The sequence below is a fragment of the Papio anubis genome, chromosome 5 (genome assembly GCF_008728515.1).
Source record: "Papio anubis isolate 15944 chromosome 5, Panubis1.0, whole genome shotgun sequence".
NCBI lineage: Eukaryota > Metazoa > Chordata > Mammalia > Primates > Cercopithecidae > Papio > Papio anubis.
Window position 1 is genome coordinate 73,881,105 of NC_044980.1, and position 25,012 is coordinate 73,906,116.

The 25,012-nt window shown below is 41.4% G+C and overlaps 1 protein-coding gene across 3 annotated transcripts in view; it reads left to right on the top strand.

Moving 5' to 3' along the window:
• Positions 1 to 407: 407 nt before the first annotated feature.
• RASGRF2 (Ras protein specific guanine nucleotide releasing factor 2) overlaps positions 408 to 25,012 on the top strand; it is a 265,347-nt gene continuing 240,742 nt past the window's right edge. Inside the window, exon 1 of one of the 3 annotated variants that reach the window (XM_031666740.1) lies at positions 408 to 1,220. In XM_031666740.1, the coding sequence (XP_031522600.1) occupies positions 933 to 1,220 (288 nt within the window). In that variant the 5' untranslated portion in view covers positions 408 to 932. The remainder of the gene's footprint in view (positions 1,221 to 25,012) is intronic. The other 2 variants (XM_031666741.1, XM_031666739.1) reach the window with 2 other exon arrangements.

Genomic DNA, 25,012 nt, shown 5'->3' on the forward strand with positions numbered 1-25,012 from the left:
GTATCTGAATGTGGGTATGTATTTTTGTGTGCGGGAACGCACATTGTGGCTGTATTTGTCTATATGTATTTGTGTGTTGTGACTGTGTGTTGAGTGTGAGCGTTGTGAGAATGTGTATTTGTGTGTCATGAGTGTGTGCGCGTGTGTTTTTGTGCATATGTGCGCGCATTGTGTTTGTATGCATTTGTGAGTGTATTTTTGTGCGTCTGAGTGCGTGCGTTGTGGATCTGGGTGAATGTACTGGTCTGCGTGTGTGTGTGGGTGTGCGTGTGTGTGTGTGCGCGCGTTGTGCGCGAGTGTGCGAGCGCGTGTGAGCGGGTGTGTGGTGCGGCCGGGCGCCTTCACCTCCCCGATCCGCCCCATCCCGGTGGGCGCCAGAGCAGAGGCAGCGGACCCGGCCGGGGCGGGCTAGGGAGGGACGCTCGCCGGGGCAAGCGGGCTGCGCCACCGCCGGCGCCGCGCCGACTTTGCCCTTTAAATCTGTCTCCAAGCCGATTACAGCTGAGCTCCCACGTGACGTTTTACCTTCTGTCTCCCGGAGCGCGTTGCCCGAGGACAGTCCTTCCCCGGCTGCCGCCCCAGCCCGCCGCGGGGGCTTGGCTCCCGCAACTTTGGGCGAAGCGGCTGCCGGCTCGGGAGCCCTAGCGGGGCCGCGCTCCCCGCGGGCGTCGGGGACTCGGGGGCCTCCGGGGACTCGGCCGGGAGGGTAGCGGTCAGGGCGGAGAGCGTGCCCGGCTCCAGCCCGCGCCCCTGGCACCGCGCGCCGCCGCCTCCCGAAAGCGGGCGGGGTGCCCTGCGCGCGGCGTGGGGAAAGGGGGCGCCCTTCGCCGGCCGGGACCTGAGCGGGCGCGCCCTCGAGGGAGCCGGCCGGACCATGGCCGCGAGGCAGGGGTGAGACGGGCAGCCGCCCGCGCGCCCCCAACACCCGCACCATGCAGAAGAGCGTGCGCTACAACGAGGGGCACGCCCTGTACCTGGCTTTCCTGGCGCGCAAGGAGGGCACCAAGCGCGGCTTCCTGAGTAAGAAGGCTGCCGAGGCGAGCCGCTGGCACGAGAAGTGGTTCGCCCTCTACCAGAATGTGCTCTTCTACTTCGAGGGCGAGCAGAGCTGCCGCCCGGCGGGCATGTACCTCCTGGAGGGCTGCAGCTGCGAACGAACGCCCGCGCCACCCAGGGCCGGCGCCGGGCCAGGAGGCGTCCGGGACGCGCTGGACAAGCAGGTACCGCGCGCCCTCTCTCCGCGGTCTCCCAGCTTTGGTCGCTGCACTCCCTTGCCGTCCTAACCCGGGGATCGGGGGTCGGGGGCCGTGAAAGAGTGCGGGGACCATGCTCCGAAATCCCCCCGCGGCACCAGACGCGCCTCCCCATCTTCATCCAGGGATTCTCCCATCTCCATAACCCTCCACCCCACTGCGAAGTGATCAATCAGAATAGTGGCCCAACTTGCTTTCAGGACCCTGGTAGAGGTCGTCGAGTCGTTTCAGCTTCTCTGCCAGCCACCCATTGCTTCTCTAGACCTGGCTCGCAAGAATTTTGTCTGGTGACATGTATTGACACCTGTTGGGTGTAGATTGGCAAGACGGAACTAATTTGGAAAAGTTTTGTTTCTGCCATACCCGGCTGGCGCGTGTAGATTTCTTTGCCTGCAGATGTTTGACCACTGGTTGAGCTGGGAACAAGCGAGGCTCCCAAGCCGGACAGACACTTTCTGTTGGTCATTTTCAATCAGTCTTTGTGATTTAGGTCAGTTGGCCTTGCTAACATTTGACCTGATGGGTCTAATTATGAAGGTAAATGTGTATTCATATTCCTCAGGATTAATATTTGGTAGCCACATTCTTGCTATGTTTAAAAATGTGGGCATCTTTAAAGAACGCTTCTGTACTTTTAAATGAATGCTTTGAAAATGAATGCGACCTTTTAATTCTGGGTCATAATTTTATTAGTTTTGCTGTGTGCTCATGGCCGCGGGGTGGGGGAGAAAAACCCTTTAAGTCTGGTGATCCCAGCCCCTCATTCCTGCAAACACAAAACTTGTAGGTTTTTAATCACCGTTTGGTTATTAAAGTTAAAGCAGACTAATTTTATGCTCCTAATGTTCTCATTTAGCTTCTCGATCCCCACCTTGATATAAAAAAGGCTGATTGTTCTTGCTATTGCGTAAAAATATTCGCAGCTGAATTTTCCATGTAAGTCAGATCAGACAGCATCTACCGCAAACCACAGAGGCTGTGGGAGGTACTAGCAATGGAGTGATCCGCAAGATGCCTACCTAACCCCTTGGGGCTCATAAAACAATGTGTCAAATTAAGAGGAGTTAAAACTAGACCAACCAGAAGTTTGAGTTGTTTTCACTATAAATCATTAACAGACTTAGGTGATTAAACTTGTTATATCACTTATAAATCTGAAATTTTAAATATGCTCTTTAGTTTCTGAGGGCTTGTTCAGTCATTTGCAAAACCGATTTCCAACTTTATAGATATAGATACTAGAAATATAAACATAAATTTCAAGTCATGCATTTTAGAATTTAAATTGGGAGAAGAGTTTTGAGGAAACTTTTTTTCAGGAATATATATATGTATGTATTCTATTGGTGGGATTTTTTTTTTAAGGTATGTGTTCCAAGGCCCCACAGGAACCAAAATGAATAGGTTTCTAAAGTGTTATTATGTCTAAAGTAGAATAGAGTATTTTAAATTATTCAGGGTATATATCATTTACTTAATCCCAAATTATTTGTTTTCTTCGTATTTATATTAATATAAGATAACCACTTTTGATTTTTTTTTTTTTTTTTTTTTTAGTTAGGGGTGGGGAGTTGTTACCTGTTACAATTCGTATGGCTCTCTTGACTTGCTAATGTTATATGGAAACCAACATTTTTCCACTTGGAAAATATCTGGACTGTAATCTTCAGGACTGTTTTCTTTCTCGCACTTTAATAAGAAAACATAACTTCCAAATAGTTTGACTTTCATGCCACTTTCTAATGGTTGTCCAAAATAGGCCATCTGATGAAAAAATTGTTTTCCCTTTTCATGACCATACATATGATAAGTATGTCTGCGTCATTTTATGCATCTTCAAGAGGTTAGAAATTAGAATCTTTGGTGTTTATAGATAAATCTGGGATGTAGAAAAGCAAGCATTCCAGAATGGATTAGGAGTTGGGTTGGGAAACCTTCCACATTTTGTCTTGCATTAGATGTGCTACTGTGAATTGGGTTAGCTTAGCCCACTGATGCTTTTCTCTGGCACTGCCAACTGGGTGTGTTTGAACGATTAAGAAGAAGCTGTGAAAATAAGAAACAAGGAGAAACATTCTACCTTAAATCTACAGTTTATCCAGTTGGTTCCCTTTCAGTTAATTGGTGTTGCTGAGGTGCTCAGATCATCCAGACACTGAGACACGAAGGATCTGTGGAGGATGTGAGGAGATGAGCACATCCCAAGGTTTGCTTCTTTCTCCTTATATGCTTCTGGAGCTTTCCATATCAATATCTCCCTCAACGCTATCAACACAGTTGAAGGTTAGGGCTTGAAACAGGACTTAGTGAGGCAGAGTCATTTTTCTTCACCAAGTTTCTGTGTTATTTCTTTAAGCACATCTCTTCATCTTTTCTCTTTTTTTTTCTGTCAATGAAATCTCTGTTTCCTAATACGTAAAAATTAAGGGTTTGGCTGAGTTGGTTGCCAGTTACCTTTCAATAATGGCATCTTCTGTTTCTAAGGTTATGACAGACAGTGTGAGCTTTTTGCAGTGTGGAGAATGTGAAAGACCATTTCACAAGATTCAGAGATTACCAGCATTTGTAATAAATACTGCGTCTGAAAAGCCGAGGACAAGCAGGTGACTGAAGTGGACATTCTGATAAATTAGTTAGGTCAGCAGATGTGCAAACCTATAGTAACATCATTGCCTGAGGCAGAGACGTTCTTATTACTCACATTGGAGGGCGACATATTTATTGTAATCTCCTTGACAGTTACAATAGTTGATGTAATTATTGCTATAAACTGCCTCTAAGTATTCTTGGGAGCTTAAATTACACGTATCCTTCAAATTATTTTTATGCTTATTAGTTGTGTTTTTAGGTAAGTTACAAGAAGAAAACACCCACTGGTTTGCTTCATCTAAATAGCAATTCAAAATAAGTTGGTTGACAACAACAACAAAAAAATCAGTTTTTTTTTTTTTTTTTTTACACTTGGACTTAAATTGTTTCCAGTTAAGCAGAAAAAAGAAAGTCACTTTCCAAATATGCTTAGGTTGTAGGAATATTTGCATTGCTCTATTTTTTTCATAGTGTTCTCAGATTTCACTTTGATGAGTCTTTGGAGGATTGCAAGGCTCTCTTATCAGCCTTCCATAGTGACTACTACTTCTTTGGGATAGCAATGGTGATATAATCAAAATGAGATCAGTTAAAAACAATTTTAAGTGGTTTATTTTCTCCAAAAATGTTCCTTTTCTTAAAAATGTGTCTGGTGGCACTTCTTTCTAGTTAAGCTCCATTTGTGGAAAATGAAAACCTTCCCTTTTGTTCCAGGTGAAGGAGAAAGGGAAGTTGTATTTAGCAAGTACCTTCTGCGTGGTAGGCTCTGTGCTCTTGGTGGCTGTTATCCTCTCTTACTTCATCTAATTTGAACTTCAGCTTTTGGAGATGATGATTATTAACATCATCATTATTATTACCTATTGCTAACACTGCAATTCAGAGACTTCTAGGGAGATGATCAAAGTCCAACTGAAGATATGAAGACTAAGTAATGTTGTAGAGTTCTTTACTAAGACTGTATTTAAATCCACTGAGCAAATCTGGATGGATGGGAGCTTGGAGTATAGGATGTGAATCACTCTTTTGTTTATTCTTATTTCCTTTTTAAAACTATTTAAATTCTTGAGAAATACAATTGCAGATCATTACATGTTCAAAGAAAAATGGGATTTATTTTTAAACAAGCGGTTTTACAAGACATTCCTTTACTTCAGGAATTCATTTACTTCAGGAATGGGGTACCTTTACAAATATTTTCATTTAGGGTGAAAGTACACATCCCAGTTAGTCTGGTCTGTTTAAGTAGCAGTATCTGTCTTGCCTACTAGCAGGAGAAGACACATAGCAACAAAGCCACCTTTATTCTTATTTTTCTGGTGGGGTAAATGTTCCATTCAGCCTGATTTCACTTGTTTTGGGGGTAAAATCTCTCTTTAGCTCTGGAGGTTTAAAGAAGTAGACACTTGCATTTGTGCTGAATTAAACATGTTGGTTTAATTTTAAAGGGATTAAAGGCTACGTGATTTCCTGTGGCTTCATTACTAGTCATTTTAGCCTTCCTAAATTGACCACAAGCAGAGGATTTTAATCATCGAATGAATTAGGCAGAGCTGCGTGCGAGCTCTGAAATATTTGTGGGAGATGGAGAGTGTGGATGGTGGATTTTCATGCTATTTCATGTTGTCTAATTATAACCAGCTCAACTTTTGTTCACTGAACACAAAGGGAAAATGGAATAATGATACTTGCTAAATCTTATACGTTAAAAAATATAATTTAGGCAACAAAATGATTTGTTACTTAAACTTTGTAATTTTCCTTCTCTTTAAAGTTAAATGAAAAAAAAATCTCATGGATTAGCAAAATTGGGTTATTTTAATTTTGGCTACACTAAGCCTTACTATTTAGATTGTTGTATAAGAATTCAACACAGCAAAATCCATTCCTGATGTGACAGATGTATTAATACATAAAAATTCATTCTTGTTGTGAACAACTATTTTTCTGAGTTTCATTAAGTGACAACTAAGCACACTGTTGAGGACTAGAAAATATTTGTAGTGTTGTAATAAATTTTTCCCTTCTTTTGACAATTAAAAAATGGAGAAATTTTTCTCACACTGGATGATGACAAAAGCATGTGTGATAGCCAAATGTTTCTGGTTTTAGCAAGCAAATGTCAACGGTTCATTAAAACGGTTGTTGATATTGCTATCTAATGCAGATTATATTTTTAAATTGTTTTTTTCTACAGTTTTCAATACTACTTGAATATGCATGCCACAGTCCGTATAATTTTAATTTTTTGGAATAAAAATACTTAGTCTTTATGATTATTTTGTAATAAAATAAGTCACATTGACCAACAATATGGATTTGCTCAAGTCTTAAATTCTACTTTTCACAGGTTTAAAGTGGCTTTCTATTTTTATACCTGTGCATTTGTTATACAAGAAAGGGGTGTGTGTGTGTGTGTGTGTGTGTGTGTGTGTGTGTGGTGTTTATTCAGTTTGTTACCATTCTACCATTTTCTACCATTGAATATTAAACATTTCTTAGGCAGTTATATATTGGAGTTTGCAGATTTTGATTTGTATAATTAACATTTCAAGACCTGAGTTATAAATCCCATCTATCTATACTTTGGGGAGCTTTATTTTTCAGGACTAAGGATATATAATGATTCTGTTAAATTACTCACAATATAAATTCCTCTCTGCCTTAAACAGAGACTGTAAATAGTAAAATTTTATTGATATTTAAATGAATTAGAAATGATATTTGTTAAGTATCAACATAGCACTGTGATAAATGTTTGATTATTTTATAACATTTGGCCTTTATTCTAAAATCTAACCATTATTCTAAAATTATTCATTACATTTTTATTGGTGCAACTTTTAAATTTTAGCTGATTGAGAAGTTATAAATACATAAATTTGGTTCCACCAAAGGGAATATGTTAGCATTTTTGCCCAAGGAATTAAAAATATAATTGTGTATATATTTGGAAAAAAACAGTAGCAGGTTTGTTGTTGTTGTTGTTGTTGCAGAAAATATTGGCATCAGTAGGTGGAACAGAGATGCAAAAAGCACATGTACTCACAGTTTTATTTTTTTACTGGCACTTGAAAAACTAATGATTTAATGAAAAATAAGGATTAAAATCATTTTTCCTAAAACTTATTACGGTGACTACAAAATGCTTCAAATATATGTTTAGGGAAAAAGCAAGACAAAAATAACAAGTTTGAGTTGGTCTGTGTTTATTTAACTAATATACTACAGTGTTTCTTTTCTTTGTTAAAAGACTGTAAAGGAAGAAATGAAACAGGAAGTTGGGGAGCCTATATAAGAATAAAAAATACAGCTTTAGATTAAGTAAGTTAATCAGAATTTTAATTCTCATAAGATCTGAGAAGATAAAGATAAAGCGATGTAAAAAAAGCAATCCTTAAAAATAAAATTTATTGGCCGGGTGCAGTGGCTCATGCCTATAATCCCAGCACTTTGGGAGGTCTAGGTGGGCGGATCTCATGAGGTCAGGAGTTAGAGACCAGACCAACATGGCGAAACCCTGTCTCTACTAACAATACAAAATTAGCCAGGCATGGTGGAGCATGCCTGTAATCCCAGCTAGTCAGGAGGCTGAGGCAGGAGAATCACTTGAAATCAGGAGGTGGAGGTTGCAGTAAGTCCAGATCACGCCATTACACTCCAGCCTGTGCAAAATAAATAAATAGATAGATAAATAAATTAATAAATAAATATAATATCTCGATAAATAAATAAAAACAAAATTTATTGATTCTTTAGTGCTTAATTAATAGCTCTTATGATACTTACCAGTATGACATTCTAAGACCTATGGTGATGGAAACAGCAGGGATGTGAGTGGTACTTTTTATTATTTTCAGGTTACTGAATTGTTTTATTTTGTCATTGTCCGATTTAATTTAGACAATGCCTGATTCATTTCCTGAGCTGTATTTACGAGCCCATGCCATTTGCGTGACTAATGTAAACAGTGGGATTAGTTCTTTCAAATAGAGGGACTGTTGGAAAGCTAGGAGGTTCCCTGCATTTAGCAATGTGGAAATAGGGAGGCGATAACTTGGTCTAAGGCTCGGTAGATAACATTACAGCTGATTACAAAAGAAGTCATGACGAGATAGTATCAGTGATTCATAGGAAGAGGAGGCCACTCATATTCAGTGTGAATGTACTTTCTTTTAAGAATGTAAGAATATCAGTTTCTAGGTGAGGTGCCGGTGTTGTGTATGGTTTAGTTCAGGATTTAAACTGCATGCGATTCAGTCTTGGCTCTGCTGCTTACCAGACCCATGATCGTGAGCAATTTCTCTTTCGAAGCCTGGTTGCCTGCCTGGAGGATGGAGGTCACGACAGTACCTGCTCCATCAGGTTGCTGTGAGGACACAGGCCAAGCTCTTGGCATAGGCCTGGCACACGGTGAGCAGTCAGCACGTTTGCCAGCTAGTATTTTTATTACTCTCTTTGATATTCTTTTTATTTTCATTATTAGGATCACTTAGAAAGTATTTTCCTTCCTTTCCCTTTCAAAAATACTTTAACACACACAAAATAGAATATTTCAGGGAATGCCAACATGCTCATCCTCCAGTTTCGACATCTTCAGCTTTCTGCCATTATTCTATCTGTCTCCCTCCATGTGTACATTTTTGTTGTTGTTGTTGTTAGGCTGCTTTAAAGCAAGTTCCAGACATTGTATTATTTCACGTGTAAATAAGGAACTTTTTTCCCTTTTTGGTATAGCACTTTTTTGGCACTAGAGATTGCACTGGATGTAGCTCTGAAAGGGACTATGTTGGAAAGAGTTTGTAATGAGTTTCTGTTAATAATGTGTGCTATTATAAAGGTAGCCCTCTTTTTTGTTTCTTTCATGTTATAATAAAGGAAAATACTTAAGACAATAGTTGTGAAGACATAAAGGAGATGGAATTAGCTTTTAAATAAATCCAAGTATGTTAAATCTTAAAGAGAAGGAAGTTTGAAATCACTTTAAAAAATTGAGATGGAATCTTGCTGTGTCACCTGGGCTGGAGTGAAGTGGTGCAGTTATAGCTCACTGCAGCCTTGAACTCCTGAGCTCTAGCGATCCTCCTTCCTCAGCCTCCCAAGTAGTTGGGACTAGAAATGTGTGCTACCACACCCAGCTAATTATTTATTTTTTTTTGTGGAGATGGGGTCTCCCTATATCGCCCAGGCTTGTCTCAAACTCCTGGCCTCAAGCAATTCTCCTACCTTGGCCTCCCAAAGTGCTGAGATTACCAGCGTGAGCCACTCTCCGTGGCCAAAATAAATTGCATAACCATGATCATGGTGTAAAGTATTTTCATGATTTGACCCCACTCTAAGGGACAATTAAATCATTGGTGATCCTCTTCCTGAGAGATCTTCTTTCCATTTACCCAGCTCCTCCAGCTGTGCAGCACTCTTTTTTTTTTTTTCTTTTTTGAGATGGAGTCTTGCTCTGTCACCCAGGCTGGAGTGCAGTGGCGCCATCTCAGCTCATGGCAACCTCCACTTCCCAGATTCAAGTGATTCTCCTGTCTCAGCCTCCTGAGTAACTGGGATTACAGGTGAGCACCACCACACCTGGCTAATTTTTGTATTTTTTTGAAGTAGAGACGGGATTTCACCATGTTGGTCAGGCTGGTCTCGAACTCCTGACCTCGTGATCTGCCCGCCTTGGCCTTCCAAAGTGCTGGGATTACAGATGTGAGCCACTGCGCCCAGCCAGTGCTTTTATTTAGAATCAAGGACAAGAGTTTCCTACACAGAAGTCAGTAATGCTGCTGCTGCTGCTGCTCCTTTTTTTTTTTTTTTTTTTTTTTTTTTGAGAGGGAGTTTCACTCTTGTTGCCCAGGCTGGAGTGCAATGGCACAATCTCGGCTCACTGCAACCTCCACCTCCTGGGTTCAAGAGATTCTCCTGCCTCAGCCTCCTTAGTAGCTGGGATTGCAGGCATGTGCCACCAAACCGGCTAATTTTGTATTTTTAGTAGAGACGGGGTTTCTTCATGTTGGTCAGCCTGGTCTTGAACTCCCGACCTCATATGATCCACCCGCCTTGGCCTCCCAAAGTGCTGGGATTACAGGCATGAGCCACCGTGCCCTTTGCACAGCTTTTCAACAGTGAGGACATCATCCATAAGCTAAGGTTTCATCCAACTTTCACAATCAATTCTGAGACCCAAAAACTGGTCAATATTATTTTAGGGCAGTTCCTAAGGCTTCATTAATCAAGTGTGTAGTTGGCTTTTTCTAGTATTGTTAAACTTTTATCTAGGGTTAGTTGGTTTCTGTCCTATGACTGATTGCTTTAGGCCCTTTCTATTGCAAGGGAGAGGTATGAACTGGAGTTATCTTGAATAATGATCACCTCTGAGTGTTGAGGGGCACAGTGGGAATATTATAAGACAATATGCAGGTGAGTACTGCTCTTTATGGGGACTTAGCTCTCCTTTGGATATTGCTGCTGGCCAGCCTTTCAGTGGGTTTATCCCCGTTTGCCTTCTTACTGAGTCTTTCCTCATAGGTTTTTTTCCCCCTAACTTCAGGTTGCCATAACCCTCATGATACTAACTCAATGTTTGGCCCCTTTTCTCCTGCTTCAGTTTTCACTGCAGCGTCTCTCATATCCACAGTCATATTCTTGTGAGATAGAATCTGATTGTCTCAGTTCAAATTTGGGGGCCAGACAAAATCATCAATCTCTCACCAGCCCATGGCTGAACTGCCAAATAGCAGGGGCTATGGACGAGGGTGTTTCATAGAAAGTTTAATGAGCATGATAGTAATTATTAACACATCTAGTACATTCATCAAGCTAGTTAAGATTCTTTTACCAAAGTAATGTTCATTCACTATGATAGGCCACATTCTCTTCCTTCAGTAGCAGTTTTACATCCTTACCTTATCGATAAGATCTTACAATAACATACCATTTCTGTCCTCTGATCCTGTACTGTCACCTGTACCGCCCAGGGTCCATGTTCAAAATTTTTCTTTACTTTTTTATATTTTAAAAAGTATTTACAATTGTTCTTATAACAATAAATCAAAAATAAAAATATTTTTCAAAATGTAGCATACATCAGAAAATCACACGTGTCATAGGTATGCAACTTGATGAGTTTTCACAAAGTGAATATTTTTGTAATCAGCACCCAGATCAAAACATTGACACGATTAGCCCTCCAGAGCTAACCTCATGCCTATTCCTCTCCACCACCCCAACCGTGGGTAGCTACCATCCTTAACTTGTGACACTGTAGATTGCTTTTGCCAGTTTTTGAACTTCCTATTCATAGACTCATGAAGTGAGTACTCTTTCGTGTTGGGCTTCTCTTCCTCAGCATCAGATTTGTGACATTCATCCACGTTGTTGGATGTTATGGTTCATTCCTTTTCATTTCTTTCTTTCTTTCTTTTTTGAGACAGGGTCTTGCTGGAGTGCAGTGATGTGATCATGGCTCCCTGCGCCTCGACACCCCGCAGGCTTAAGTGATCCTCCCACCTCAGCCTCCTGAGTAGCTGGGACTACAGGCACATGCTACCACACCTGGCATTTTTTTTTTTTTTTTTTGAGATAGTTTCTTACTCTGTCGTCCAGGCTGGAGTGCAGTGGCATGATCATGGCTCACTGCAGCTTCAACGTCCTGGGCTCAAGTGATTCTCCTACCTCAGCCTCCCAAGTAGCTGGGACTACAGGCATGCACCACCATGCCTGGCTAATGTTTTGTATTTTTTGTAGACACAGGGTTTTGCCATATTGCTCAGGCTGGTCTCAATCCCCTGGGCTTACGCAATCTGCCCCCTCGGCCTCCAAAGTGCTGGGATTACAGGCATGAGCCACCGCACTCTGCCCCAGCTAATTTTTTTTTTTTTTTTTTTTAAGAGACAATGTCTCCTTATGTTGCCAAAGCTGGCAAACTCTTGGGCTTAAGCGATCCTCCCACCTCAGCCTCCCAAAGTGCTGGGATTACAGGCATGAGCCACTGTGCTTGGCTGCTTTTCATTTCTTTGTAGTATTCCTCTGAATGAGTATACAAAGATTTCTTTATCTATTCTACATTTGGATTGGTTCCAATTTGGAGCTGTTACAAATAATCTTGCTTTGAAAATTCTTATACAAGTCTTTTGGTATACATTTGTGTGCATATTTCTGTTGGGTGTGTATACTCAGAAATGGAGTTGTTTCAAAGGGCATACATATATTCAGCTTCAATAATTTCTGCTAAATAGTTTTCCAAAATAGTTCTATCAATTTATACTTCCACCAGCAATGTTTAAGAATTCCAGTTACTTTCCATCCTTGCCAACCCTTGGTCTTATCAGGATTTTAGTTGTAAGCATTCTAGTAGGTGTGTAGTAACATGTCATTTTGATTTGGATTTTCATTTCTTTGATAAAAATGAGGTTGAGCACCTTTTCAAGTACTTATCGATCATTTGATTGGTCTCCATTTTTTTTTTTTTTTTTCCTGAGCCACAGTCTTGCTCTTTCACCCAGGCTGGAGTGCAGTGGTATGATTTCGGCTCATTGCAACCTTTGCCTCCTGGGTTCAAGTAGTTCTCCCACCTCAGCCTTCCGAGTAGCTGGGATTATAGGTGTGCACCACCACACCCAGCTAATTTTTATATTTTTAGTAAAGACAGGGATTCACCATGTTGGCCAGGCTGGTCTTGAACTCCTGACCTCAAGTGATCTGCCCACCTCGGCCTCCCAAAGTGCTGGGATTATAGGTGTGAGCCACTGCACTGGCCTGTTCTCTGTTTTGAAGTGCTTGTTCAACCTTTACCACCTTTTATTGAATTGTCTAATTGATTTGTAGGACTTAGAAATATTAAGTTAAATTATATGACTTACCATTTCTGTACATCAAAAATGGTTAAATATCATAATTTCATATTGTGTATCCTAATATATATGATGAGTCCTTTGTCAGTTATATGTATTGCAAGTATTTTCTCCTACTGTGGTTTGCCTTTCTACTCTCTCAACGGTGTCTTTTAACGAACAGACGTTCTAAACTTTAGTGTAGTATAAGTCATCTCTTTTTCTTTATGGCATTTCTCTGTCCATGAAATGAATGGAAATGAGGACAACATTTGAAGTTGCTTTATGTAGAAAGTACAGGAACTAGGGCCCCTCCCCTGCTGCTCTGATAGATCAACTTGTGGTGAAATCAATCAGACGGATCACAGAAGACCCAACCGTAGGTGAAATGGAATGCGCTTACAGTAGGTTGGGGTTGCCACCCCAGGATGTCTTCCTTTTAGAGGACATCTCCAAGGACAGTCTGAAAGACAAAAGTCATGACGTTCTTCCCTGCCTCATCCTCCTGGGATCTGAGGTGTTCCCTCCTCGGGTGCTGGGTTGTTGCTCTTCCTGCATCTCCACATATTCTGTGTATCTCGTTCCGGTAGCTCTAACTTCATGTTTTCCCGATCTTTCCTTACTCACACCTAGATGTTTCGTCTGGAAGGGACAAGGGCACTTTGTAAAACTTATCCAGAATTCAGTTTGAATCCTGGAGGTCCCTTTTAGCGTTGCTGCTACTTGGAGGGTGAGCCAACCAGCCTGGCCTGGGGGTGCTATGAGGGAAAAAAATGCATCCTGGACAGCAGTGGTCAAGACAGTATCCTTAATTTTCAAAACAGGTCTCTATGATACTCCATAATCACCTCCCTCCCATTTTGTTCTGACCATTATCCAGGAAGTGGCCAAGAAGTGATGATCCCTTTCTCAGGATAGTACATTCAATGATCAACGTACCTTACTAAAGTGTATGGACCAGGAGTAGATGAGGGAGAGAGGGAGCTGGACAGTCAGTCCATTGTTGAGTATATAGATTCATTCAAGAGCTACAATGGTGTGGTTGGAAACAGCTGACCAGTAGTAACCCGAAAAGGTATCAACAGTGGTAAGGCAGCACTGATAGCCCTGAGAGGGGTTTGAAGGCCTGATGTAGCCAATCTGCCAGGAGCAGGAGTGACTAATGCTCCTTGCAATATGACTTTCTCATTGCAAGACTAATGGGTCAGCTTTTGGCAGGAGTCACAAGTCTGTCATTCATTGGTAGCCTCTGCATCAGAAACAGCCAGACTGGATCGGCAGTGGGTTCCATCAGAGAACCAGTCCTTATTTGGGAGTATCTGTGCAATTGTTCCAGACAGTTCGATCGGCAGCCATGATTTGTTTCCAGGTTCACATCCACAAAGAAGGGTATCTTGAATCTGCCAGTCTGTAGTTTCCCAAGTGGCAGCACAAACAACTATGCTGTTGGCAACAACCAGAAAGTCAGTTCTACCCCCTGAATGAAGCAAGAATATCTGTCTACAAGAACATCTATCTGCTTTTGCTTCTACATAGCTGACACTGAAGCTGAGTAGCTACAGCACCCTAGTGAACACTACTGGGTTTTAGCTTAGCCAAACCGTCGGTGAACTAGGCCCAGGCATTTAGGAAATCTGTGCCAGGGCCTCATTGAGCCAGTGTCTTTGGTTCAGGTATTAGAGTTGGGGATGAATTTTCCCTCAGAGAGACACTAGCTACTTTTTCAGAAATGTAAAACTAAGATACGGGCGAGGCCGCCAGACCGGCTCCATTCTTCAGTATGCCATTTTCATTCGACAAGCAAGGAGGTGTCCCTTCCCACCTTGTTAGTTCTTGATCTGACCTGATCTGTCTTCAGATGGGAATTTCAGGCCGGAGAGTCACAAGGTCTCTACGAATCGGTTTTGACAAAGACTCTGTGGCAGCAAACTCATAGTTGCCTGTATACCTTGTCATTTTGATGAATGCTGGACATTGGGTGTGAAAAATTGTAGAGGTAATTTGAGGCCCTGTTATTTTTTTCAGAGAGGATTTACTTTTGCTTTCTTGCAGGCATTAGTGTGGAGGTACATTCTATTCATCCATTTTAGGATTCAGCTGGTCAGCTAGGTTTCGGGTTTTCTGAGAGCTTGTCTATTTCTAGTTTGCCCTAATTTCTAAAGTGTAGCCTTCCCAGAGTCCTCTCTGGAGTTCTGGGATATTTACACAATGCTTCCTCTTTCGGCTCCTCAGTCCCATGAGATTGTCAGGAACTCAATGCCGGCCTCCCGCCTTTTAGCTGCTGCTTTCTGCTTGGTTTCTTAGCCTCCTCGCTCTGCACGCTGATAAAGTGGCAAAAGCCTCCAGGGGAAAAGCTTCCCCAACTGTCAGACTCACTGCCAGTGAACCTCCCTCCTCTCAGGCATCCTTGCTCCTTGTGTCTTGGCTGTCTTGTTTGCTTAGTGATGCTTTCATATAGATTTTTGTTTTTCTTTTTGGCATTGTGTCCAGCTTTGAAAATTGTTCTTAGTGTGTGTGTGGTTGAGGGGTGGGTCTGCAACAAGCTACTTGGCCTTTACTACTTAGCCAGGAGTTTTAATCTTAAATCTAAAAGTGGATAAAACTCTTTTTAAAACAGTGAAAAAGTTAATCCCCTTATTTTCTGGAAATTTACCTGTTAATTACTTCTAGCTCAATAATGATAAGCTAGTAATTAGTCAAATTACAACTAATCCTTATTTTATCAGTTTAATTCTGAACATTGTACATTTGAACAAAATGAAAGAAAAATATCATTTTGTAGTCATAAGACTTTTTACAGCTATTTACCCTTATTTACTAATGAGTGGTGAGGTGTGTATTTTGAGGGTACCAAGCTGTGAGTCCCATTTATTCCTTACACAGTGGGTTTAGTTTAAACTGGCTTTTAGATATTTTCTCATACCTGATGTCTGTCTGTTGATCTATTGTATATTTTAGTTGATGAACATTTAATTTAAAGCAATCATCTTTTTTTGTTTTTTGTTTTGTTTTGTTTTTTGAGACGGAGTTTCGCTCTCGTTGCCCAGGCTGGAGTTGCAATGGCATGATCTCAGCTCACCACAGCCTCCGCCTCCCAGGTTCAAGCGATTCTCCTGCCTCAGCCTCCTGAGTAGCTGGGATTACAGGCATGTACCACCACACCTGGCTAATTTTGTATTTTTAGTAGAGAAAGGGTTTCTCCATGTTGGTCAGACTGGTCTCAAACTCCCGACCTCAGGTGATCCACCCGCCTCGGCCTCCCAAAGTGCTGGGATTATAGGTGTGAGCCACTGTGCCCGGCTAAAGCAATCATCTTTCTGTAGGCCTGTAGTATACTAACTTGTTAATTTTTTGTGAACATGTTTTGTGTTATACGATTGTAAGATACACTCTTTGTTTAATGCTAATTTGGGGTTAACATGGAGGCGTGCACTTTCCACATATTATCTCATTTAATCCTCACAACCACCTCGAGATATCAGTATCTTGTTTTGCAGGAGGCTCAGAATGGTTTAGTAATTCGCCCAGGGCAAACCTTTATGAAATGACAAACCTGGTTAATAGAACCAAAATTAATAACAGCATTTGGTGAGCATGGCCCTTAGCTGGGAGCTGGAAGTATATAACTAGGAAAGAAATGTTTTTGTCTTCAGTCTCATACTCCTCCATCGGGACTGGTATACATAACTTCTATAATCTCTATGTACTGGGCTCTGTGCTGAGGGCCTGAGAACTTAGACATGATAGAAAGTGGGGTGTTGGGGAACAGGCAGTCTGTCTGTCTCTGAAGAACCACTGTCTTCCTCCTGAGCCTCTTGACTTGCAGCTCAGGCTTCCTTCTTGGTGTCTGCCCAGCTCCACAAGGTGCCTGGCACTGAGGATGTAGAAAACACAGCTCTTTGCCATTTCAGACCTTGCCTGTGGTATAGCTCTTGACTCCATGAGGACATTTCTTACATTTTAATGCGGGTCCACATCCTCTGTGCCTTGATTTTTGCTGCCACTTTCTGGCTGCTCGCTCTAAGTTTCAGTCTCCCCGGCCCACAGCAGTGAATACCATGTTGCAATACACGTTGGCACACTGCAACCTGTGCCATTCACTGTGTGTGTAATTAAATGAGAAGGGGTCCTCAGATGTACACAGTCCTTCTGTTTTGGTCCATAGTGTCCTCTTGTATTTGTTTTGTTGTCAAGGTTCACCTGTTTGGAATTGTGACATCAAATGGTTGAATAGTAGCATCCTGTGATTGTAGAGCCCCAACTGTCATTTCCTCCCATGAACATGAGCGTATAAATTTATTTTCAGCATGGTGGTTTGAGCAGAGTCCATCCTCCTTCCTGTTTACCTGGCCTGTCCTTTGTTACAGCATGGAAGGAGCCATGGCATTCCACTTGGATGAATGGTACCAAATGTCCAGTATTTTGAGGCCAAATTCCCAAGTTCAAGTTCTAGATCCATCTTTGACAAACTCTGGATCCTCAAGCTTACTCATGTCTTCATCTGCAAAATGGGCATGATAATTTCTACCTAATAAAGAAAGTGGGAATATTAAATTAACTGAGATAATCTATGTGACAGGTGTTTGTAAACTATAAAATGCTACCAAAATTTTACTTACGTATATATGTATGTATGTATATATGTATGTATTGAGATGGAATTTCGCTCTTGTCCCCCAGGCTGGAGTGCGATGGCACAATCTCAGCTCACTGCAACCTCCATCTCCGGGGTTTAAGCGATTCTCCAGCCTCCGGAGTAGCTGGAACCCACCGCCACACCCGGCTAATTTTTGTATTTTTAGTAGAGATGGCGTTTCGCCGTGTTGGCCAGGCTGGTCTCGAACTCCTGACCTCAGGTGATCCGCCTGCCTCAGCCTCCCAAAATGTTGGGATTACAGGCATGAGCCACTGCACCTGGCCCAAAATGTTATTTTAAATTCTTCACAATTACATTTTTTCATTTAAGTGAGGGCAATTTAAAGAGCAAATCGTTTGAAAGTTTGGATGCTACAGATGTGTATTCTGTCCATTTTATGGTCCCTTTTGAGAACCAGATAGCTTATCGGCCTGGTTTGTAAGCATGTTTATGAGTCCAGGGTTTTTAAGGTCTTCAGAGAATATTCAGTGGATGGTAAATTCCTTAAGCAATAGTTGGGAGATTACTTTTACTAACTGCAGGAAACTATTCCCTTAGCGGATAGGTGAGTGAAGGAGTTTCTTTGTCATGTGATTTGTTTCTGGTATGTAAATCCTTTTGACTGTGAAAATTATATTAAATATGTTAAAGTAAGAATAATAGGGTTTTTCAGAGGAAATACATAGCTAAATTGACATTTATGCTTTAAAAATGCAGTTTTTTTAAACAGAGAATGTCTAAAATGTATCCTAAAAGGAAAATAATGCAAGTCCACAGCTTACTCTTTTTTCTTCCTTTTAGTGTAAAGTACTGTGTTAATAGAACATTTTTAAAAAGCAGCTTTTTATTTATAAAAGTAATGTCTATCATGTAAAATTTGAAATCACAAAGAACTATACAAGAAAACTAAAATCTTCTGAAATCCCATTCTTCACAGAAAACTCTGTATTCAATTGTTGGAGAATTTTCTTCAAGGCCTTTTTTCTGTGTCTGTATATAATAAATAGACATTTTAAAGGGGGACGAGGCCAGGCACAGTGGCTCATGCCTGTAATCCCTGCACTTTGGGAGGCTGAGGTGGGTGGATCACCTGAGGTCAGGAGTTCGAGACCAGCCTGGCCAACATAGTGAAACCCTGTTTCTACTGAAAATATAAAAATTAGCTGGGTATGGTGGTGGGCACCTGTAATCCCAGCTACTCAGGAGGCTGAGGTGGGAGAATCACTTGAACCCAGGAGGCAGAGGATGCAGTGAGCCAAGATCGTGCCATTGCACTCCAGCCTGGGTGACAAGAGCGAAACTCCTTCTCAAAAAAAAAAAAAAGAAACAAAATTGGGATCATATTGTATATAGAATTTGGGATCCTGATACTTTACTGAGTGTTACATTGTCAGCATTTTGCTTGCCAATAAATATTCTTTGAAAACATTATTTTTAAGGACTGTACAGCATTCTATCACACAGATGTACAATAAGCATTCCCCTATTGTTGGATATTTAGCCTGTTTTAATATTGAAAGGCTTTGTTTTGCTATTGTGATTCTGTAGTGAACATCAGGATGGCATTTGTGAATAAATTTGCAGGGCCGGTGGAGCACATGCAAAGAAATGAACAAACAAAAAAGTGGGAAGTGAGAGTCTCCTTTTAGCTACTATGATTAGGGTAGTTCCCAATTTCTCCACCTTACTGGAGAAATATTTTATTTAATAAACACTCTACTTGAATTTCAAGGTAGCTCTGTAACTAATTGAAAAAATCCAACATAAGATGTAAATTTCTGGAATGAAAGTACAATCTGTGAATTAAAATATAGAAACGAAAGACCAAATATAGTAGTCTAATTTCTTGAAATAAAACTAAGTTATAAATGCTTTTTGGTGATATTGGGGTGATATTTATTATAATTAAAGTGCCTAGGATTATTAATGAGCTCCATTTGAAGGCACAAAGTTGGAATGCCTCAAATTACCATATTTAATTGATTCTAAGAATACCTTCATTTTAATATTTTGCATTTTCTGAAATTAAGTTGTGTTTTCAATCATTGTGTACATATGATTGATGTACTAATTCTTTCCCTAAAATCTTCACTAACTTATATTGCATTTTACAATACCATCTTAGAAACAAAGGAATGTGGCAGCTTCCAGATGAGAGACACTTGGCATTTATTTGTGCTTCAAAGATCTTTGCTGCATGTGTATTTGGAACAGCACACAAGTACTGTATAAGGATGTCTATATTGTATGCTGTACTATGAGCTTTGGCCTTTTATAATAATTAAATTTAAGGGTAGAAAATATTATGGCTATGTGAGAAAGAGGAAAATTTGGTGCTTGGCTTTTGAGGTGTGTGCTCTGAAAACCTGCTTGGAAAGATGGCAGATGTTAGTACCAGCCAATGTTTACCCTGGTTGATTTTTACCTTTTTTTACGACCACATAGGACCACCAGATCTTTGCACACTAAAAATCAGGATGCTACTGCTGATTCTTCATACAGCTACAGCATTACGTACTCATTTGGCAGTGGGTTTTCATTTTTTCATATTCTTCCATTTGGCTTAGAGAATGGCATATTTGACAGTTTGGTAATTTTAGCCCATCGTTAAATTTGATTTGTTACCTTTGTGATTTGAAAAAACCAAAACAAAACCATTCAGCACTCCTGGATGAGGAAACTCATTCTTTCCTACTTTACTGTTGGTAAGGGCTGTCTTGCCTTCTCAGACTGACTGTTATCCTTTCCACCCAGAACATTGTGTCCCCGGGGCCCACCAGCCCTTCTCCATTATGGCTTTCCATGTGGCTTTTGGAAATGAGGGTGATTGTGGCCCCAGGCAGTACTCTTGAAAGAATACTGGCTGGGTGCAATGCTTCATGCCTATAATCCTAGCATTTTGGGAGGCTGAGGCGAGTGAATCACTTGAGGTCAGGAGTTTGAGGCCAGCCTGGCCAACATGGTGAAACTCCATTGCTACTAAAAGAATACAAAAATTAGCCGGGCATGGTGGTGCATGCCTATAATCCCAGCTACTTGGGAGGCTGAAGCAGGAGAATAGCTTGAATCTAGGAAGCAAAAGTTGCGGTGAACCGAGATTGCGCCACTGCACACCAGCCTGGGCAACTGAGCCAGACTCCGTCTCAAAAAAAAAAAAAAAAAAGAAAAAAGAAAAAAAAGGATACCACTGAACTTCTTAGTCCCCTGTCCCTTACCATTTTAAAACTTATACCCTTTGTGAATTTCAATAAATGAGTGTTCTAACTGTGACGTTTAGATGAAACATTTTATTAGAAAATTATTTGGGGATCTTAGAAGGCAGGTTTATAGGGCGCGTCTCTGTAATTTTGAGGTGGGGAAGACAGCCTGTTGGTTTTTCACCTGGTAGCCTTGTTGGCTACAGAAATGGGATTCTTCCAGAGCCCACTTACCACACCCCTGCATGCCGGTTCTCAGACTCCTTAGGGTTCCTGCCAATAACATCATGGTAAAATCCAGGCAAGCAAGCATTTTCTAGATACTTCGTAATGTCTTCTCCACATTTGTCTAAAAGCCACTTAAAGTGTTAGAGCTGTGTATGTATTGATGATGTTACTTTACACCCAATACAGCAATACTACTTGCTTCTAGTCACTGTTAAGAAGTGAAAACCTTCCATTTCAGGTTTTATTAGGACTTTTGTTGTTGTTCTTGTTCATATGATTTGGCTTTTCATTGCCTTCATTGCTGTGATACCATAGCACCGGTTCCAAGTTTTCTAGGACAATCTTGATGGAAAATATTCTGCCTCTACAATTCCACAAATGCTTTTGGGTATTCAGGTCATGGTGTCATGGTTTTGCTTTAAAAATTGTGGTACCTGTACTTTCTGATAGCTTTAAAAAAGTTTACAAATCCATGATTAGAACCTTAAAGGGTGTTCTCAGCAGTCCATGTGCTACAACTGAGATGCAAAGAGGCTTTCTTACAACAAGGGTTGCCATTTGTTGTTGCTGAGCTCTGAGCACACTGGCGTGTACTTGTGTGAGTACGTGTGTGTGTGTGTGTGTGTGGATGTTTGTAGCAGTGCTCTAGAGAGTGCTTTCTTTGAGACAGAGTCTCACTGTGTCACCCAGGCCGGAGTGCAGTGGCATGATCTTGGCTCACTGCAACCTCTGCCTCCCAGGTTCAAGTGATTCTCATGCCTCAGCCCCCTCAGTAGCTGGGATTACAGGCGCGCACCATCACACATGGCTACTTTTTGTACTTTTAGTAGAAAAGGGGTTTCGCCATGTTGGCCAGCTGGTTGCAAACTCCTGGCCTCAAGTGATCCACCTGCCTCGTCTTCTAAATTATTCTTTAGTAGGTGTCCCAGACATTTCCTTTCTCATACTAAAAATCGCTTTTTAAAAGCAAAGCATCTAGTTTCAGTGGGAAAATTACAGTGTCATATGTGCCTTTAAAGAAAAATTATGTAAAGGATAAATTATATTATAAAGGGAAATACAGTTTTAACAATGAATTAATTCACTAGCCGTGGAGCACTAGAGTACTATGGCTTATGCCCTAAAATGATAGATCAGGACAGGCATTAGTGGGCCTTTTCTGCCTGTGAAGGTTTGGAGGTATATTCTCAACTCTGATGGCTCTTAGGAGCCTTTGTCAGAGCCTGGGGACTTCATTCCTTCATTTACTCACTAAGCAGATTTTGAGCACTTGCTGAGTATTGAGGGCTCTACTCGGGCCTATGAAAGAAGTTTAAGGTCTCATCTCTGCTGTCCCGAAAGCCCGTATCTATGGAGTAGATGAGATGGTATATTTGAAGGCATTCTCTGATGACTTGGGGGCTTTAGTAAAGGCTATACATGTTCTTGGAGGGGGAAGACCTTTCTGGCTTTGTGGTCAGGGAGGGTTGCAGGAACATCTGAAATCACCCTTGATGAAGGAGCCATGTCTAACCTGTAGGAAGAAGGAAGAGCTAGGCTCATTCTGGCTTAAGTTGAGAGTGTTTGGGTTCAAGCTGGTAATAATGTTTGGGCAAGGCTGGAAAGGAAGATAGGGCTGACTGTGTGGCTGGGGACTGGGAGTGGGATAGGAATTTGGTTCTATATTATTATTATTATTTTCTTTCTTTTTTTTTTTTTTTTTTTTTTGAGACAGAGTCTTGCTCTGTCACCCAGGCTGGAGTGCAGTGGTGCGATCTCGGCTTGCTGCAAGCTCTGCCTTCCGGGTTCACGCCATTCTCCTGCCTCAGCCTCCTGAGTAGCTGGAACTACAGGCTCCCGCCACCACGCCCGGCTAATTTTTTGTATTTTTAGTAGAGATGGGGTTTCACCGTGTTAGCTAGGATGGTCTTGATCTCCTGACCTCATGATCCGCCTGCCTGGGCCTCCCAAAGTGCTGGGATTACAGGCATAAGCCACTGCGCCCAGCCAGGAATTTGGTTCTATTATTAATCAAGTTTACTGTGGGGAATTTTTCTTGATATCACATAGGTCTCCACAAAATTTGCAGTAGCTTGGAGCCATGTCTCTCAACGTTAGCCATGAGGAATATTTACTTGTATGCTTTGGTACTACTTTTTGAAATGGGTTAGGGCAGGATTTCCAGAACTTTTACTTTCCAAATGTCTTTGTTAATCCTCCCTTACTTGATAACCTGTTTTCTAAGCAGTGTCTGCCCTCTGAATGTCGATGGACTGGCATCAGCAATTACAGAGACCAAGCTGGGGGCATCCCCTTTGTCCCTGTTCTCCTCTGCTCCCAGCATCTGCTCAAGTCAGTACCAACATGTTGGGATCTCTGCTGTGGCAACTGCAGGGCACTGAATGGTGGACTCTCCATCTGGGAGTCTCAGTTGCTAGGTCTCGTCCCTTCCAGCCACCTGCTCTAATTGTGATGACTTGGGCTCTCTGCATGGTTGGGGGACTCACTGGGATCTCGTGAAACTGATGACCGCAGCCCTGCCCACCCTAAGACCAGATGCTCTTCATCCTGAGGATGTCTCTGTCTGAGAGCACTTGGATGCAAACCACAACCCTGGGCAGCCCACCCTAGGCAAACAGTGCTATTTAAACACCTACAGAATATCTTTGATTTTGCCTCTGGGTCTGCAAGGCCTGAAATATTTACTATCCGGCCCTTTACAGAAAACATTTGCCAACCTCTGCTTTACATCTGCACTGTTCATTATGGTAACCACTGGCCACATGTGGCTTTTGAGCACGTGAAATGTGACTAGTCCAAAATGAGATGTGCTTTGTGTATACTTAAACATGCTGGAATTCGAAGGCTTGGTACCAAAAACCCATAAAGGAGCTCAATAAATTTTTTATTTGATTGCATGTTGAATGAATATTTTGGATATACTGGGTGAAATAAAATGTATTATTAAAGTTAATTTTACTTATTTCTCTTTACTTCTTTTTCATGTGGCCACTAGCAAATTTAAAATTACATGCATGGCTTGCATTTGTGGTGCGTATTATATTTCTGTTGTCCAGTGCTGATCTATATTGTAGTGTCCAAGTTTATTGTCTACAGAGTTCTTTTTTCATGGAGCCTCTTGAATAAACCGAGCTCATTTTTCCTTCTTCTTTTTTTTGTTTTAGACGGCGTCTCATGCTGTCGGGCAGGCTGGAGTATAGTGGCGCAATCTTGGATCACTGCAACCTCTGCCTCCCGAGTTCAAGTTATTCTCCTGCCTCAGTCTCCCAAGTAGCTGGGATTACAGGCACCCCACCAGGCTAATTTTTGTATTTTTAGTAGAGATGGGGTTTTGCCATGTTGGCTTAGCTGGTCCTGAGCTCCTGGCCTCAAGTGATCCACCCGCCTCAGCCTCCCAAAGTGCTGGGATTACAGGCATGAGCCACTGCACCTGGCCTCGTTTTTCTTGTGGTACAAGTTTAGCAAACATGATTGATCCCCAAGCATGTTTTAGGTTGGGGTTTGTGTTTTTTTGATACCTAAGCTATAATTTAATTGATGTAAACTCTTACCTTTAAATAATGATTATACTTTCCTTTGTGTTTTCTAAATACAGATATGTTTATTATGCTGTTTTATTTTAAATCAGGTATTCCTTTGTTATTCTTCTATCATATGTGTTCTTAAAAATCTATGAGGTATACATTTTCTGTGATGTAAAAATTATGACCTTATCATGTCTAATCTTTGATCCAGCAACTCTACTTCTAGGATTATGTCCTAAGGAAACACTTGGATAAATGTGCAAAGGTGTGTGTATAATAAGTAGGCTCACTGGAGTGTTGTCAATAATGAAAAATTGAATACAACCTCAATGCCCAACTATAAAGATTGATTACTTAAATTATGGATTATCCACAAAATTGTAGTTTCAATGTAAATGATGGCAATGAGTTATTAGAGAGTCTCTATAGAGGATCAGTATTTTAAAGAGAAGTATATGAATTTATACTTTTAAGAGTTCTGAAAGAGGCCTGTGTAGTGGCTTGTGCCTGTTATCCCAGCACTTTGGGAGGCGAAGGTGAGTGGATCACTTGAGTTCTGGAGTTCGAGACCAACTTGGGCAACATGGTGAGACCCCATCGCTACAAAAAATACAAAATTATTAGCCAGATGTGGTGACAGGTGCCTGTAGTCCCAGCTACTTGGGAGGCTGAGGTGAGAGGATGACTTGAGCCTGAGAGGCGGAGATTGCAGTGAGCAGAGATCATGCCACTGCACTCTAGCCTGGGCAACAAAGTGAGA